The 18711-nt window shown below is 41.2% G+C and overlaps 1 protein-coding gene across 2 annotated transcripts in view; it reads left to right on the top strand.

Annotated features, from left to right (window-relative positions):
- The first annotated feature begins 1881 nt into the window (after positions 1-1881).
- The window catches only part of LOC141016407 (extended synaptotagmin-2-like), a 44271-nt gene continuing 27441 nt past the window's right edge, over positions 1882-18711 (top strand). Inside the window, exons 1-4 of one of the 2 annotated variants that reach the window (XM_073490760.1) lie at positions 1882-2021; positions 3343-3730; positions 16262-16303; positions 18080-18214. In XM_073490760.1, the coding sequence (XP_073346861.1) occupies positions 2002-2021; positions 3343-3730; positions 16262-16303; positions 18080-18214 (585 nt within the window). In that variant the 5' untranslated portion in view covers positions 1882-2001. The remainder of the gene's footprint in view (positions 2022-3342; positions 3731-16261; positions 16304-18079; positions 18215-18711) is intronic. The other variant, XM_073490761.1, reaches the window with a different exon arrangement.

The raw sequence follows: 18711 nt of genomic DNA, 5'->3' as shown, positions 1-18711 counted from the left end.
AGAAAGTTAAAAGCTCTGTGATGAAATGGAAACTTGATCTTTAATCAATATAATCTACAATTTAACGACTACTGGGTCAACTCCATCACCTGAGGAAAATCACGTCATGACCTTGCCATGAGATCGTTTTTGGATAAAAGAATTTTTAAAAAAGTACAACATAAATACTTACTGTAATACTACTACTACTATATTGATGATAGTTATTGAATTAATGTGAACCCTCACTTGACCGCAGCAGCTCATTTAATGCAAATGAAGTAAAAACTGCTCTGGATAGATGTGAGTCATTCTTTAGGTTAGTCAATCAGGGCCTGGCTGAGCTGTGGTGATCAATCACTGAGTGTGAGTAAAGACATGAGGGATGATTGAAAAAAAAAAAAAACACGACAAAACATTTCACTTCTGACTTTGTGAAACGCCTGCGATGCTAAAGAATAATGGCTCACTGCAGGAATTATATTTTAGTGGAGCTTAAATCAGGAGTGTAAATATATCAGCCCCTAAGTAATGAAGAAAATCTGCCCACTCTTTCTGCAGCGTCACGTCCACGGTGGAGGTCTGGCTCGTAGCCAAACTTCTTCAGGAGGAATTTTAAAGCCCGCGTCACACAGAAAGAAAAGGGTTTTCTTACAGGCTTTGACCAAACACAGTGATGAAGTATGTTTGTGAGGAGTTTGTCATGAAAAACACATTGTGATACTGTAAAGATGCTTTACAGACACTACCATGACATCTAGTGGGGAAAGGCTCTCTGTGCAAACTCTGCCGTCCACTGAGCACTGACGGTCTTTATGCTGCCCTCAGTCTCTTCTAAATGATCCAATTTCATGATGTTCTCTTTGGTTTTTACATACTAAAGGTTTTCTGTATTTCAGGGTGATTCTGACATCCTGTCCGCCATATTAACGTTGAGTTGTAGGAAGAATACAGGCCTATATAGAGGCACAGTAGGCTTTATAGATGTAGTAGTACAGCCTGTTGTATTGCTGATTCAAGTAGCTTGTTTTCAGACTTGATATATCTAAATTTAACAACTTTTAGAGCGATACAATAAATACAAGCTAATGTTAGGTAGTTCCTGGGCGTTTTAAGGCCTTTTCGACCATCCGGTAGATGAGGGCTGCCCAAAGTGAGGTCTGTGGGCTAAATCTGGACCACCGCAAGGTTAAATTTGGCCCGTTAGGTGTTTTGAATGAAAGAAAAAACATTTATAAATTATACTACTGTTCATGCTGTTTTATTTTTATGAGTTAAAATGCCCTCTGAATATGAAGGATCTGTATTTTTTTCCCCTGTAATCAATTCAGCCAGTTAAGGGAACTTTGGATCCTAGTACCAATTTGCATAATGCAATAGGTATTTGTATGGAAGCCCATTTGAGCCAGTTGAGATGTTAAAAACTAAGCCTGATGGAAATATATTGCTTAAATATCAAAATGTGCCCATGATAAGTCATAATTATTAGATAAAATTCATATTTATGAGATAAAAAGTTTTAATTATGACTTAGCATGAGAACTTTTTTCATCAGGTTTTCATCCATTTCTCTTCTTTAATTGGAAATGAGCTACCATATGTTTGCTCTGAGTTTAAACCATTAAAAACCATTAAGTTTCAGTTTTGGCAGCTCTGCAACTGACAAATCAAATAAACAATAAATAACTAGATATCACAGCTAAACCCCTGTGTGCAGTTTAAAAACCTAATATCCTTTATTAAGACGATTATTCCATAAATAAAACTGTCTCCATCACCGCTGTTCCCCGCCACAAGATGGCGCCTGGGTCCGCCGCCGTGTACGTGTTTCGAAGCTCCCTCCCCGTCGGAGGCTGACCTCGTTCCCGCGATGACGGCTTCCTGCGGGCTGAGCTGAGACGGACCTGCCGCCCCTCACAGCGAGATGCACCAGTGAAGGAGAACCAGGGTTATCAAAGTTTAGCTGGCCGTCATGCAGTGGACCGGGCCGGTACAGTAGTTAATTTCTCGGCCGGAGAGTGGATGTCGCAGGCGGATAGCGGGTGAGTGTGTCGAAGAAGAAGTTGGTTGTTTTTTTCCGCTGGTGTTTGGTTTTTACGCAGTCCCGAGCCCCTGATACGTGTCACTTTGTGGTGAGAACGTCACGACGGACTCCGTTCAGAAAATCCGGTAGTTGAGAATTGTCGTGCTTAGCGGTAAACTTGTACGTGTCGTAACGAATATCTGAAGTCACTGTTAGATTCAGTAGTCGGTGCTCTTTCGTTCGGCATATTTAAAACCAAACCAAACAACATATATTTCAGTAGAAGACGTAATCTCCTAACCGCCTCACGCTTGTCGTTGCCATCCGCGGCGGAGTGTTTTGATTGCGCCGACAGCGCTTGAGGCACTTTTCAAAGTTGATATATGACTAAAATATGCTGTGTACGCGTTTTTGATGCATGCCGAATTTAAGAGTACTTCTAAATGCTTTGTGGTATATCGTTAATTTCAATCCTTTAAGTTCGCACTGACTTCAATTTCGACGGGAGTTAAATTTAAAAAAAGTTGACATTTTTGCAAGGGAGTTTCGTATGACGTTCTCTACATACACGAAGGCAGACAGTGGAATGACAGCTCAGCCAGGAGCCTGTCTGGATAGGCAGTAAAGGCTGTAAAAATATTTTGTAGCCTCAGTGAACTGTATTTTTATGTAGTACACAGATAATAAAAGGCTAATAAACATTTGGTCTTATGTGGATCTGTGTGTGGGTGGAGTGGAGGCTGTTCAAGCTGTATTTGCATGCAAGACTACCAAGTTTTACTGCCAACTTGTTGAAGGAAAATGACTAACATGAAGCCTCTGTAGTAGGCCTGTGACTGCACATTCAATATTTTAAATTAATCAACATTTTAAGATTTCTATTGATGCATACTTGGGTTGCTTCCTCACCAATTAAATTATAATGTTATCAAACTTTTGCTTTTTTCAGAATATTTCAAAATACAGTTTGGATCATAGATGGTTTTTAGGGGAACTTGAGCTCAAAAGAAAGGAAATATTCCTTTATTTTTTCCCACATTTGTGTGCTGTCATTACATTTCCTTTAGTAGTGGAATTAATCATATAAACTAGTAGATTAAAGCATCCCAATTGTGCATTTGTGAGGCTCAATAGTTATCTTGTTGATGCCTAATCATGCCTAATGTAGTTGTATTCCCTATTACTGCATTTCTGTGATATAATTGTTTGAACTTTGACCAGTGGAGATAAAAAATCTTGCAACATGAGGCCTCTGCTTTCCAGTGATGACTCAGTTGCAACGTTATTAGCTGCTGTGTTTGACAAGACACTAACATCTGCTGTCAAAAATGTCTTTGCAGTGTGGAAATGAGTAACAGGATGGAGGGTTCGGAGGGTCCAGGGGTCAGGGCGAACGGACCCATCGCACCGCCCAGCAGCCCGGTGAGCTCCGGTATAGGCCCACCTCTGTCCCCAGAAGAGCTGGGCGAAGAACCGCAGTCGTCTCTGACAGATGTCAGCCAAATGTGGATTAACTTCGGCAAGACTTTCGCCATCATCTTCCCCATCTACATTTTGGGATACTTTGAGTTCAGCTTTAGCTGGGTTCTGATCGGACTCGCCATGTTGTTCTACTGGAGAAAGAACTACGGCGGTAGAGACTACAGGATAAACCGTGCTTTAGCGTTCCTGGAGCATGAGGAGAAAGTAGTGAGGCAAAGTGTGCCCACTGCTGAGCTCCCACCATGGGTGAGTCCTCCAGCACCGCCACATATTCCTGGTATCATCACTATCTTGTCATTCCTGCTTTGTATCGACTGTGCTCCAAGCGTCACACTTCCCATGGGTGTTTCCTCCGGCCAACGTTTAGTATAGGATGTCAACAATGAGGGTTTGCCTGCCAAACTGGCCGATAGAGACAACTTGATTCGCTGCCATGAACAAAATGTAGCAGTAGTTTGATTTTATTCAGTTAATTCACTCAAAAATATCTTTACTTTTCTTTCTCTCAGGGACACTGTGGATAAACACCACTCACACCCTTTTGAGTTACAGCCGATCAAATCAAAGGATCAGATTCCTGTAATAACCTCGTTTGGGGTTAGTGGTTAATCTTTCCAAACTCTTGACTGTGAGGTGTTGAAACTATGCTTGAAACTTTAGCCACACCCAGTATCTCTTCAGTAAGATCACTTATTGGTGGAAAAAGCTGTTTCTAGGCAACAAATAGAGACAATTATTGGCAGTTAGGTACCCAAAACTGGACAGCGATGTGAGACCATAGGTTGCCCCAGTAGTTTTCCAGTATTTAACTTCATTTCTTGTGTATTCTTGTATTATACTGTATTTACAACTGCAACTAACAACTATTTGCATTGATGGTGAATCTGGCGATCATTTTCTCCATTAATTGATTAATTGTTTGTCAGAAAATGATGAAAAATGTTCCCAAAGCTCAAGACACAAGAGCATATTCACATTTAATAACCAAGAATCTGATCATTTGTACAGTTTTTTCAGTCAGTTCTCAGAATAGTTGCCGATCAATCGAATAGTTGACAACTAATCCTTTAATCGATTAATCGTTGCAGCTCTAGCTCTTATCTCAGATGCTTCAGTGGTGTTTTATATACAGTAGAAGGATCAATGTGTTGACGTTCAGAGCGACCGGGCATCAACAGATTCATCATCTCTGACACTTGATACTCTGACACTTCCATTTTAAATCCACGGGACAAAACAAACTGTGCTGCTTGTCACGAATCGCCATCAGAAAGGTCACACATTCTGCACTTTTGTCGGAGGCACACAAGCTCCCCATCCCCATCCCCATCAGTTCCCGGACCCTGTTTTGATCGTTTCGATCCCGTCAGCCTCCCGAAGGAGCTGGAGTCCGAGATGAATAATTCACACATGGCCTCTGAGCCTGCGGGGCTCCCAGGGCTGGCACTGTCATAGCAGGAGAGTCATGAAACCTGTTCTGATTTTCACTCTCTGTAGTCATCTCTTTTGTGTGGTAGCCTGTCGATGTGCAGTCAGGTGCGCCAGGTGAACCATTGTGAAGGAGGAGGACGCCGACCGGCCACACGCCTTCACATAGCTGTCATTCTCTCTCTGTCTATTCATTCTCTGGTCTTGACATGTGGCAAGTTCATCCAGTCTGAATTACTAGTTGCCAGCATGCAAGGAATGGAGATTGCCATTGGGTGTGTACTCACACACACCAAACCAGTAACATTAGCTTGTCAGGGCTAACTCTGCTAATGAGATTCTTTGACCCCTTGTTGGCAGAGATCCATAAGAGCACTGTGCTACATCCCACCAGCAGGGGAATAGATGGAACGCTTTAGTTCAGTAATGCATAATTGTATTTATAATTTCCACAAACATGTCATATCAGGAGGGATACTCAAATATCTACCTTTAAAATAAAACCACTGGATGTAATATTACAGCTAGTGAAAGGTATGAAAAATGATTTAAAAAAAAACTTTAAACGATGAAGGAGTAATATAACATCTTTCAACACACTTTTAAATGAAATGAAAATAATCCATCTTGGGAAAATCTACAGTCAAAATAACCCCAAGAAGAAAACTAGTGGAGATACTGTATGAATTTTTGAAAATTGAAATGATTCTTTCAAGGGGGAAAAAAAAGACTTACTGTTTTTAATTTGATCACTGTAACCATTCAGCAATGACTATTTAAGTTAAAACTTGTGGCCAGGTGTCCTTTATAGAGGCTCTTGGATGTTTCGGACAAATTTCAACCCAATCCAGTGAAAAATAAGCGATTTCTGAGGCTTTGTACAAAGAATCACTTAAAATGCTGAAATTTAGCTCTGAGGGCCGAACCTTTAATATTCATAACTTTAAAAATATTTGGAGTACAGCTGAAGGATTTTGCAAGGTCCCGTGAATTTAATAGAAGTGTCAACATGAATATTTTTAGATAATTCATGACATAAATTCGTAAAAATTCTGGATTTTGAATGAGTTGACATGGATTGACCCATATATATATTGTGTTTAGTGATATATTGCCTTAAAAATATCTCCCGGCCCTAGTTTTTGATGACATTGTCAGAAATGTATAACTTTTATAATAGAGTACTTTTGTTATTACAGATACCATATTTAAAGATGGGGACTACATTATACTAAGAGGTGTTTCTAGTATTTTGTCCTCTCTATTTACATACATAAAAACAGTATAGGCACCATAAAGGAGGACTTCTCGGCCGAACAGTTGTGTTAGGTTGCATCAGATTGTGCAGGCGTCCTGCTGTGGGTGTATGTGTGTGGACTTTGTAAAGCCGGCACTTTAAAACACACTCCTGCTGAGTGTGGAGGAGCTCTTCACAATGTTTCAGCTCTTTCATTAGTCGGGGTAAGGCCTATTGACTTGGGATTGCAGAGTTCAGTTCAGGCCATAGCAATTAATTCAATAGCTTCAGATTATTATTCACAAAAACTGACATTTGATCCATAGCATGTGATATAATTGGGTCTTAACCATGTGTTTCAGGACCTTTTTATGTAATTATGAAGCATTTCTCCCCCTCGAAAACGCACAATTCATCACTCAGCCTTTGCCAGACTTGTGGGATTCGCTGCCTCTGTAATAAAGAGGCTTCGATTCCGCAATAACATTGTTTCTATTATCAGTGATGAAGCCAGAAAAACTGTGAGAAGCTGAGTGGATGGCAGCACGCCAGCTCAGACCCCGAACACAGCCTCCTCCCTTCACAGAGAGCATCCCATCAACACACCCATTATCACACAGACCTTGAGAAACACAGCGCTCAGCAACAACCTCGGGCTCGACGCACAAAGCTTTGCTGTAAGCAGAGACGGAGTGGTGTCGAGCAGCTGGCATGTTTGTTGTGTAGTGAGTCAGCAAGCTTATCTCTTGTCTTTTTGTTGCATGTTTGACCCGGTCTATGTCACAGATGTTTTTACCCACAACAGCGCGGCAAATGATGTTTGAATGTGTCAGTCGAACAGTGCTGATCGAGAGCTCATTGTCTGCTTGATTAAAGGGAAACTGAAAGACCAGTGAAAGGATATCAAAGGATTAACGTGTCCTGATGACAAACAATCAGCGGTGAACTTTGACCTGCTGTCAGTCTGTTCCCACTCTTCATACTTTTCTATCTGTTCGCCTCTGTCACACTAACCTCAATGATAAGACGCTCATAGTCCCCAAGTCATAACTAAATCAAGACTCTACAAGTAAATAGCCTTTATTAGAAGCTCTGTTGTATTCATGTGAGTTGCTTGTACAATAGTGAAGTTACAACCCAATCACAAGAATGAATGTGCTGTTTCTGCAAACCACAGATATGTAAAAAACGTTTCTTTATGTCGTAACTTTGATTATTTAGGTTCAGTTTTAAATGTTATATTGTGACAAAGCTGTGGTTATGGTGTGGTTAGGTTTAGGCACAAAGTCCACTTGATTAGGATTATGAAAATATCTTGTTTTGGCCTAAAATACCCGGTACTTCATCACAAACAAGGCTGGAAATTGTCCCGTCTCGTTAAAAATATCCAGTGGTGTCACGCTTACAAATGTTGAAATGCTGTCTCGAACAACAGCTGCCCAATCTTTCTAAGAAAGGAGCAAAAAAATCTCTTTCAGCGGCAGGTAAAAAGCAAAATTCACTCCTTCTTCAGAAAATAAGTCACATCTCTAAATGACAGAGCTGCAACCGATGATTATTGTTATATTTCTTGTTATGTTTTTGTGAAATCAACACTCCAAAACCCAAAGATATTCAGTTTATAATGATATAAAAACTGAAAAAAGCTCATTCTCACATTTGAGAAACATGAATGAGCGACATAATTATTTCCTTGACAAATTAGCATTCGGCTCCAGAATTGTCTTTCAACTGACTGATTAAAGTGACTATTCTCAGTTTTTCTTTAAGTCTCTAAAAGAAGCATCATGTCTGTTTTCCTGTCATTGAATTGGAGCCAATGCAAATGTCTCACTTTGCTAAATCATGAAGCAACAAGTGGATTTTTATCTGCTGGTTTTTGTCAATTTCATCATCCTAAAAGAAAACAAAGGCCTTATTTAATGAACTTTTCACCTTCGTCGCACACCCATACACTCAGTCTGTATGTACAAACAACACAATGAAGCACATCTGCAGTATATTGGCACTCAGTAAACCAACTGTGATCATCGCTGAAATATGGGTTTTGGTGGAGAGCCTGTCGTCTTGGCTCACTCGCTCAGAAAATATGCCTAGAATGAGGCTTGATAGGGAGTGTGGGCAGCAGCTCGTAGTTAACAGGCCAAGAATGCCTGAGGTAATGGTACAGTTTTATCTTAGTGGAGACGAACTGCTCTGTACAACTGCCTCAAAACACAAAACCACGCTTCTACAAAGGCTCGTTTTCATCCTACAAGTTCCCTTCCTCGTGGACATCAAATTTAAGTCATGAGGAAACCGGATTTGATTACACGGAGTCAAAATGAGAGTGTAACGAAGCGACTTCTGACTGGAAATATGTTCAAAATGCATTTATTTTGACAGATATTGCGATATGATTCACGATTGGTGGCTGAAAAATAAATATTACAAACGTGATGATGTGACATTTGTTTGGATCTTTACCAAACAAACATGTTTTCTTACATCTGGAGAACAAAATGTTCAGGCAACGTGGAAAATGCATTCAGGCCAGATAGTATTTCAATTCATTGTGCAGCCTTAGTAAAATAACTTCACTGCAAGAAAAAGGCTTTTACAAATCCTGTGTTTTGATTTTTAGTTCATTTATGTCCAATTCTTTCTAATTTCCTCCCTTTCTGACAATAACATCATGAAACACCAATCTTTAGTCTAATGGAACAGCTATCAAAGCCATACGCCGTCTCTCAGCCTCAGTTTTCATGCGGCCTGTAACTCAGTGCGTCCGGTCGTGATCACTCGATCGCCCTGTAATCCATTGATCCATATAAGCAGGACTGTTTATGACGAAGAGAGCGAAGATAAGATTCCTGTAAAGGTTAATGTGATTAGCAGCGCATGACATGAAATATAATTGACTTTTTTTCTTCCTGAGCTGCAGCCAGCAGCCACTGTTCAGTGTTTATACATTTGTTTTTCTCCATGAGCCTTTTTTCGCATCAGTGAGGGTGAGATTAAAATACTACAAATGACTTTTATTTGTCAAATTGTCACGTCTGCATGCTCAAACACAAGTCGTTTCAGTGTGTTTAATCATTCGTGTACATTTCGATCGTCTGAACTGGATCGTTGACAGAACTTTATGTGTAATTTGCTTCGGGCGACAAAATTCATCACAGCTGACTGCTGGTTGTCAGGACGTGATGAATGTGGGGTCGGAGGTATGATGAAATGTCTGCAACAACAACAGCAGCACAGAGAAGGAATGAGGTCGGTCGACTGATGGTCTGGAAGTTTTACACATGCAGGCCACAGGTTTGTGTAGTAAAACCATATACCTGTGATTACTGAACGTCAAAGTGTGTCATGCCTGCCTGCAGTACCTCTGTTACAGAAGCACAAAGGACTTACTTGTGTGGTCAGTGTGCAGTAATACTACACATTTGTTTCAGGGTTTAGAGGATTTTTCCTGGCTTACGACAGGGATACTTTTTTTTTCCCCCCTGCATTTGGCCTTTAATAGTTTTACATGGGAGGATAGGGATAGCGTCCTCAGACAGAAGTGAATCAGGGATGTTGTGTTTGGACCGCTGCATCTTTCTCTGTGTCTGTTATGTTTTCTAAAGTCGCCCAAAAACCGCAACTTTCTGATTTTTGTTTTTACTCGCGAATTTCCACAGCAGCAGATGAGCACACTGAACCAGGTGCACTTATAAGCTTTTACAAAGCAATGACTAAAGTAGGTCTGCATTAAACAGGAGGGGTCAGCACCGCAATCATTTTAGCTTTTTCTGAGCTTTCAACACTAGAATTAGTTTAATCCGCTCATGAAGTATTTGAGGTGCAATGGAAACTGCAAAACTGCAAACTAACGCTGAAACTACGAAACAGAGCAGTATCTGGGTTATTTCATTATTTGCATTTAGATGAATAATGTCAGTGTTTGAGTCAGAGGAGAGGAGCGCAGTTCTTACTGTAGGTGTGGATGTGTTGGGCGGTGCAGGAAAAGCTCAGGCTAACTCAGCTGAAACCTTTTCCTTCGGCAGTGAAATGTTAAAACAACGTGGCTCCAAACAGTCCGACTTTGTCGTCAGCCCGTCTAAGGACAGATGTGGAAAGTTGTTATGACCGCAGTGTTACTGTTTACCTCTGCGCCTGCTTCTGTTTCTCTCCACCTTCTCTTCGTCTCTGTGCGCTCGGATGACATGGCATGGGTGGGGATTCCCTGCTCTTTTTGATGTGCCAAAGGGCGGGGCTGAGCTCCACTGCACAGACTGGAAACAATGTGGAGAAACAGAGAGGCCTTGAGCTTTTCTGTCCTACTTTAACCTTCAGTCTGTTCGACTGTTTACCGATAACTCTGTTCTCCTAAGTTTGAAAAATCAACTTGTTAAAGTGACTTTTGTCTTTGTTAGAAAGTGTTTACATCCACATCTGTTGAGTTCTTGGCCACTGATATTCAGCTTTTGGTGAAATTAGGTCAACACCACAACACAGAGCGGACCGGGGTAGTGTGCTGTCCAATATTCAGTTTCCATTCAAATGTATTCAAACCATATTGTCCCTCGAGGGAAATTTTGCCTTTTACAGTTTGAATGTTCGCTATGTCAGAGTTTATTCTGCAAATCTGTTTCCATCAAACATTTTGTGCATTGACAAAAACCACCTCAAGCGAATGTACAGTACAAACGTTTTTGCGAATTAGAGGATGTTTTTTGATTTTTTGCGATTTCCATATAATTTCTAATGCGATATTCTTCAAAATGCTTTATGGAAACACTATTGAGTGTGATTTTTTTGTTTCTGTACACTTGTTTTTTAAAGTTTTGGTTACAGACTCTCCTACACTTGTATTTTAAGGGTAATTTATTTGCCATAAAAGAGCTAAAATACACAGTAAACAAAGTTAAAGATAGATTTGATTGCTAGCTTTTTTCCCTTAATTTGGATCCATATCAAGATCACATTGTTATCGTGAATTTGTTTGGCCACGATAATTGTGTTGTGAAAATCTGATCCTGACTGCCCTACTTGTAAAGAATCCTGCTCTTTTGTATAAAAAAGCACGACTAGCTTGTGCAGTTTTAATTATTTCTGAATGTTAAATGGGTTGTTGAGGAAGCCTGCAGAGCACAACGGTAGTTCTGAAGCAACACTGATTTTATTTGTTGCTATATTATGCATCCCAAATGAGGTTACCAATAACATATATAAGGCCACATTTAATAAAATGATGCAGGGAGCAGTTGTAGCTGGCTACAGACTCACTATTGCGGGTTGTGTAATCAAAATCTATTAAACATCAAAATCTAGTTCTGTCTTCCACCTCAGCAGCACAATAGAGCAGTCAGATCCCCTCGACTCATCTCTCTCCCGGCTGCAGTCTAACCTCCTCACATCCTCGACAGCTCGTCTCTCCCTCTCAGCCTAAATATAGACGTCAGAATGGAGCAACCGTCTCGTCATGTAGGTTTCCTGTTTCTGCACCTTTCAACGCCTTCTGCAGTTCGAGGAGAAGCTGATCGAGCAGCTTTCCTTGTTGTTTTTGTTGTCACCTTGGAGAGGTGAGTCACCGTGCTCCCATCAGAAACTGATGGTGGAGGCAGTGACAGGGTGTAAATTTAGAATGAAAACAGGAAATGCATTTTTTTTTTTATGTCAGTTGCAGTTTACACAAGTAGATTCTCGCAGTACTCTGCAGGATTATTCATCCTCTCCACACCTCTCTCTTTCATGCATTGTATGGGGGGGGTGTGGCTGCAAAAGGGAGGTTAGGATTTCCAAACAGCTGTTACATAGTTGGACTGCCAGTCTCACCCACTTGACTCTGTTTGACACAGAGAAACACTCACACATGCGTAACCAAAAGGGATGCTCCAACCCTATACTAGACATTTGCTTCTGGTTCTGATGGTTTATGATGGCTGCTTTGAGTATCTGCATCTCTGTGAGTGTCAGCTGTGCACGTCCTCAGAAACACTTTCAACTGACTGGCAGTATGCACAAGTATGAGGGTGTGGCAGGGTCAGGGGTCAGCTGTAGGGTTGCTAACTAATAAGCTTGTTTCAGGGCTGATAATACCCCAGTATACTAACTCTTTACAAGGAAAGACACTCACTATCTGTAGAGTGTCGTGTTGATTTATTGCTAATGCAAACTAAACCTTTCCTACACCTGCAGCTTCTAACTGGTGAAACAGAAGTTGATTTTTAATTTGAAGCAGGCTTGTCACAGTGAGTTTAGTACCATCGTTCATCAAAAATTTGTCTACAAAGCAAAACGATGGCATTTGTTTATTTGCCTTTTGCTTTGACAGTAAATCCTCAGCCTTTTTTTTGTCAGTCAACTTTCCTCGTCTTACAAGTGAAATATGAGTCCTGCTACCCTGCTACTGGCCCCGCTGTTGCATGAATAGATGCCTGTGGCAGTGTGTAGTTGTAGCTCCCATTGTCCGAGGAAGTATTGATTTTCAAAAAAAGTCAAATGACAGTGGGGGCGGTGGGCTAGTGATGTAATCGGTGTGTGAACACCATGTAACACCGGGAACACTGACTCCCGCTGCAAGCCTAGTAGTCTGTAGGCACGTCAGCCGTGAGAACAATGGCCTAAAGTTTTAAAGGCGAGCTTCAACAGACCAGATCAGCAATTAACGATGAGAGAAACATATTCACCATTGGAAAGATGTGCTTGATCTAGGGATCTTAGATACCATCTAAGATGGGGCAGCTGTCTCTTTTTTTGTTTATTGTTTACATCATTACAAATCTGTCAGTTTTCTACAGTCTGGGCTCTCTGGTGTCCCCTCCAGTAACAGACGTAGTGCTCTTCTGGATGACGTAACCAGTTTTAATTTTTTCAACTTTACTTTTAAAGGAATTATCATATTGTCCATTATATTGGCATGGCGGACACGTCAAGAACAGTTTCACAGAAAGCTCCCAGCCTCGCATAGAGAAGACTGCGTATTATGAAACGCGAGTGTTTGTGCTGGTGTGGACGTGTTACTACAGGCAGCTGAAATGTGATGATGTCGAGCGATGCATCCAGAAGTTTGCAGGCCTATTAGACACATGGCACAGACATTGCACAACAGTTTACACTCCAACTTTGGGACCTCTGAGTGCATAACTGAGAAGATTATCAGTGTCTAGAGACTTCCCCACTGTTTTTTTCTTGCTTTGGGTGGGTTTTGATAGTAAATCTGCTGGATAAGGGTGTTTTCTTCTGGTGTGAACAGAGCAGAAGGAAGGAAGGAATGACCTTAAAAAAACCTCTGTCCCACTTCAGTGTAAAAAAAACATCAAGTGCCATTGTTGCTCTAAAAGACAGGTGCTCCATTTTTGTTTGAGGAAATGAATCAGTTTCCTTGTTTTGTCACTTTGTAGGCTGTAGAGTATAATACATCATTTATTTTCTTTATCTTGCTTATCTCAGAGCCGTTATTAGACTTACTTTGTTGTCTCTTCTCTCTTTCATCTCTGTATCGGCTCTGTTTCCTCTTCTGCTCGTAGATTTTGAGTATTTATCATCAGTTTTGTTTCTAAAGCTGAGTCATATTGGCTGCTAGAGTACATCCGAAGTGTTATTTCCTGTTTACCTCATTAATGAACGAGGTGTAACTGCTGAACTTCTTTATGAGAGCTTTTTTTTTTAGATCCACATGTTGTTTCAGTCTCCGTTGTTCGCCCTTAAAGAGGAGTGAGTAGATTGTGTTACTGCCGCTGCCTGTTTTATTACACAGATGAGTCATTCTTTCCTCCTCTGGCTCCATGTGGCTCCAACTTCTTTGTGTTGTTTTTTTGTTTGGGATCTGTCAAGTTGCAAACTGGTGGGACTGCTGGGAAGCTGGGACAAATCCCAGCCACATCTGCCTCTGCTTCACCTTCAGTTCAACCTCAACCGAACTTGCTGAGTTCAGACTGTTAAGGTGAACGACCAACAATTTGTGCTCCAGTTAAATGCTTTGGCTACAGTCCAGTAACTCTGACTTCTCTGTGTTAAGTTGTACACAGTGACAATAAGTGACGTAACTTCATTCCTTTGTTATTTTGTTATTCGTGGTGCTTCACATATGAGTTCCCATGACATCATCACAGTATGGTGAGTGTTTCCCTGATGTTGCGGCACGGCAGCTGGTTGAATTGACTTCCTGTGATTCAGTAATATGAGACTGGTGGAACAAGGAATAAAAAATGCTCTCAGAGGACTCCTCGCTTAACCCAAAAAATTCCACGAGGAGTCCTGGGGCCTCATTTATAAATGGTCTCAAGATCGTTTCTGACAATATGTTTAAGTGTGATCCTTGCATAAAGTTCCCATGAAGTCAAAATGGCTGTTTAAGTGTTTTTTTTACACGTCTTGCTCCATGCCTCACCATTACGCTTGGATCGGGCCCAACAGTGGCAAAAAAAGCTGTTTTCTTGTAGATATTGTAACTTCCTGGAAACTCATTAAAAATGTTTGATGACTCATCCTGTCAGCCTTCTTCATTTTATGATGCTACAATGGATGTATAAAAAGCAGAGCGTCACCAGAGGAGTGTGTTGCTCAGGACCGGACTTCACGGATTATTGTACAAAAACTTTATTCAGTGATTCGGGTTAAACTGGGTCATGTTTTATGGAGAGAAGATGTTCTGGTTTTCCCTCTGCTGCCCTCAGGCTGCTCTGCCTTGAGAAACTCTGGACAGATCGCTTTACTCGATGCTAAAATAGCTGCTAGCAAAAACTGATAACCAGCAGCTTCTGAATAAATAGAGAGTACCGCGATGATTTGTTTGATGAGTTTCCTGGTAGACAGATACTGGCAGTCCAGAGAAAGACTTTGTTGTCAGCATTGTATAAATAGTAGTTGGAATTTTAACCCAAAGAAAAACACCATGTGAGCTTGTTTTGTTTATGTGTGCACGTGGACTGTGCAGTATGTATTTCCTGGATGGCTTCATGTGTCACTCAGTGCCACACGAGCTGTGTTTCTGTGACACTGAGTGACCTTGCATTCTGCATATTCTACATGCAGCAGGCTGTTGTAAGTCTGCAGTAAGTCTGCAGTAAGTCTGTGGGGCCGGGTGCTCTGCCAGTATGAACTGGCATGGATAGTGGCCAACAGAACAAGATAATACTGTATGAAAACAAAGAGGATGCAGTGTGTTTATCTGCTGTAATTAGGCTGTTAAAGGAAGCCTGTCATACATTCTTTGTTGTAATCACAGACCAGCAGTTTCCCCTTTAACTAAAGTTTCAGGCACTATCTCCCTGTTTGTTCTGCAATTGAGTTGTGTTGGGCTGACAGATATTTCGCACACTATGAGTCAACAGAGTAACACAAACTACAACCGGAAATTTACATGAAGGCAGGGTGATGTTTCACATGGATTTTGCCGTAATAGTTTCAGATAAACTGTTATGACTTCTCAATTTCTAATCATATTTTGTCTGCCAGCTTTGGCTCTGACTTTTGACCCACTTACAGATGTCTGTGCTTCTTTTGCCTTGATAAATCACCCTCAGTGACAGCTGAACATGTGAAACATTTGTCTGGGAATCTGATGACATTTCTGCCAAAGTTGGTCAGCTTGGGAACAATCCAACCTCCAGAATAAATGTTAGCTGAGTGTGCTTCTGCAAAACCACAGATAAGTTACAACTGTGCTTATGCTGTGGTTAGGTTTAGGCACGAAAACCATTTGGTGAAGGTTAACAAAACATCATGGTTTGGCTTAAAATACCTGTCTTGGTCGCTAAGATCACAGATGGAAATGTCTGCAGGTCTCCTTTAAAAACACCCAGATTTGTCGCCAGAGAAATGGCTTGAAATATTCCCAGGTGTCCTTATAAATATCCAGTGGTGTGACTCGAACTGTGGTCGGCTGTTTGTCTTATAATAACGGCACCACTGTCAACAAATGTCAACCTTGGATGCATCTGTGGTTTGCAGAAATGTTAACTGCTAATATTTATATCCTGGCAACTGGGCTGTTGGGACGCTCAACAAGAATACAACATTTATTTTCATTTCAAGTTGTTTGCAGCATTAGCTACACATAGATGAATCAAAGATAGTTTCTGGACACCAAACTGGTCACATTTAAATCGTGATTCTAACTGTTCCCTTTCTGTCTCTTGTTGTAGGTCCATTATCCAGATGTGGAGAGAGTGGAGTGGCTGAATAAGGTACACACAACCACACACACACACACACACACTAACACACACTCACACTCACACACACACTCATCAACTTCACATCTCTCTTCTCTCGCCCACTGCTTTGCTCTACATCAGGCGCTGTTATCCTGTTAGCTAACAGAGGCAGACAGGTAGGGTATATAAATAGGATCTGAATCTGGAGCTCTGCTAGACCCTGACCCAGTGCTACCAGCTCCCCAGAGACAGAGAGAGTGAGAGTGAGAGACAGAGGGAGGCGGAGAGAGTGATAGAAATATATCTAAAGCGAAGTACAGCGAGAGAGAGTGCGAGTGGGAGTGAAAGAGCATCACTTACTGTAAATGTTCAGGTGGATTTCCAGTAAGAAGTTAATGGATGCAGACGAGAGGGAAAACGAGCTTTTTAGTATCCACACCTGATGCAGTGGTTTTCATGTTTACAGTCGTGCTTGTATTTGTTTTTTACGGTTGTTTGCAGGTACAGAAAGACAGATGTATGTCCCTCCAAAAGCTAAGAACATCCATATAATCTGTTCAGATTGATCAATGACAGTCTCGATCATTTTCTCAATGTAACATTTAACATTTGAGGCGGCGGCAGGATGTTTTTGAAGGTTCACTTCACGATAAAATGGCTCCCTGACGTGACTGTTGGTCTGTAGGTGGATTTGCGAGTGCTGATGAAGTTGAAGATAAAATGATCAGTAATTCGACACCTCATATGCAAATGCACACAGTGGTAGCCATTTCCATTAGTTCAGTCTCTCTTTATGCATTTATGAACCGTTTACGGTATCTTCATTAGTGCTTTACTTAATGGGTTGTATTGCAGAAGTCGTCCAACGTGCCTTCATCCGTCTGTCTGTCTGCAGTGTTTCTCATTCGAACCCAATGAACATTTTGCAACATAAATCTCTGAGATACCAGATCTTTCCCACGAATACAAAGAGAGCATAAAAAATCCCTCAGTATGAAGGAGTGTATGACGGCTAGCTGAGTGCTGTTTGTTCGGGCATATTTAGGTATTTCCTGAAAAAACAAGCTAAGGAGGGACGTGTCACGGTTATTAACTGACACTAACAGCACTGAATGTAATGAGGGAACCCCGGGGCCGAGTCAGCTAATAGGCCTTGCATGGCTAACTGAACCAACAAGCTACATGTAGCAGCAGTTAGCAGTTACTTTGGCAACAAAGTATCTGTCTATACAGGAATGCCATAACTCACCTCGGCACTCAAACTGGTGTTCACTGGGAGGCTGCTGGTTATCAGCTGTTTAACAACAAGTTAAGTTGTCTGTCCAGAGTTGAGGCAGCCAGAGGACACACCAGAATATTTTCCTACATAAAATATGACACAGTTTCACCTTAATTAGTGAATTAAGTTGCGTTTTTGTACATTAATTCATGATGTCCGCCCCAGAAACACTCTTTTTATACATCCATGACATCATAAAAAGTAAGAAAACCTTTAAGCCTTTAAAACAAACTCAAATATACCTTTTAAGAATACCTACACAATGGCTTTTTGCCATTGTTGGGCAAGATATTGGCATATCAGTGAAATATAGAGCACAACACATTGATTCTGACTTGATGGGAACTTTAAAAGTCCACCAAGCATGCAGTAAAAAACAGATTGTCCATTGCACAACAACTAATAATGTCACCAAGATTGTGGCGAGTCATCTGACACAAGTCTTCACTCCAACCTGCTAGAAATCACATGCGATCTGGACATGATACACTTGTCTAATTCCTTCTGCCTCTCTGTCCTTCCCTCAGACGGTGAAGCAGATGTGGCCGTTCATCTGCCAGTTCGTGGACAAGCTGTTCAGGGAGACCATCGAGCCGGCGGTGAAGGGCGCCAACCCTCATCTCAGCTCCTTCTGCTTCACGAAGATCGACATGGGCGACAAGGTGATGAGATAATAACAGGAGACAGAGTCTGTGACGGCTACAGAGAAAGAGCGGTGCACATATCTTATCCTACTCCTGTTTTATAGAAAAACACATTCAGAATGAAATGCTGCTGGACTTTAAAGATGTAGTTACTTTAATATATAATAATAAGTGGGCCTTACCGTGCAGAATGGCTGTTCGTTAACACAGCTGCTCAAAGCCTCTATGAAAGTGCAGGTTTTTGGATCTTTCATTGGTGTGTTTCTATTTATGTCTTCTTTGTTGCTGTTGAACTTCCATGAACTGAATTTTCTACCCAGGCTCCATTATTGCACGATGTCTGCGGGAAGACAAAAGCAGCAAAGTGAAGTGTTTTCTCCTCCTCTGTCAGTACCGGACTGTCCTCACACTGAGCCAGACTGTGCTCACAGTTCAGAGTACAGCATCATATGTAGACGATAAACAGCAGATCTGAAAGGTTTTAATCGAGAGTCTGGTCGGATTTAAAGAAAGAC

This window comes from Pagrus major, chromosome 21 (assembly GCF_040436345.1).
Source record: "Pagrus major chromosome 21, Pma_NU_1.0".
Lineage (NCBI taxonomy): Eukaryota > Metazoa > Chordata > Actinopteri > Spariformes > Sparidae > Pagrus > Pagrus major.
The sequence above is the reverse complement of the archived record's forward strand: the minus strand, read 5'-3'. Positions and strand labels throughout refer to the sequence as shown.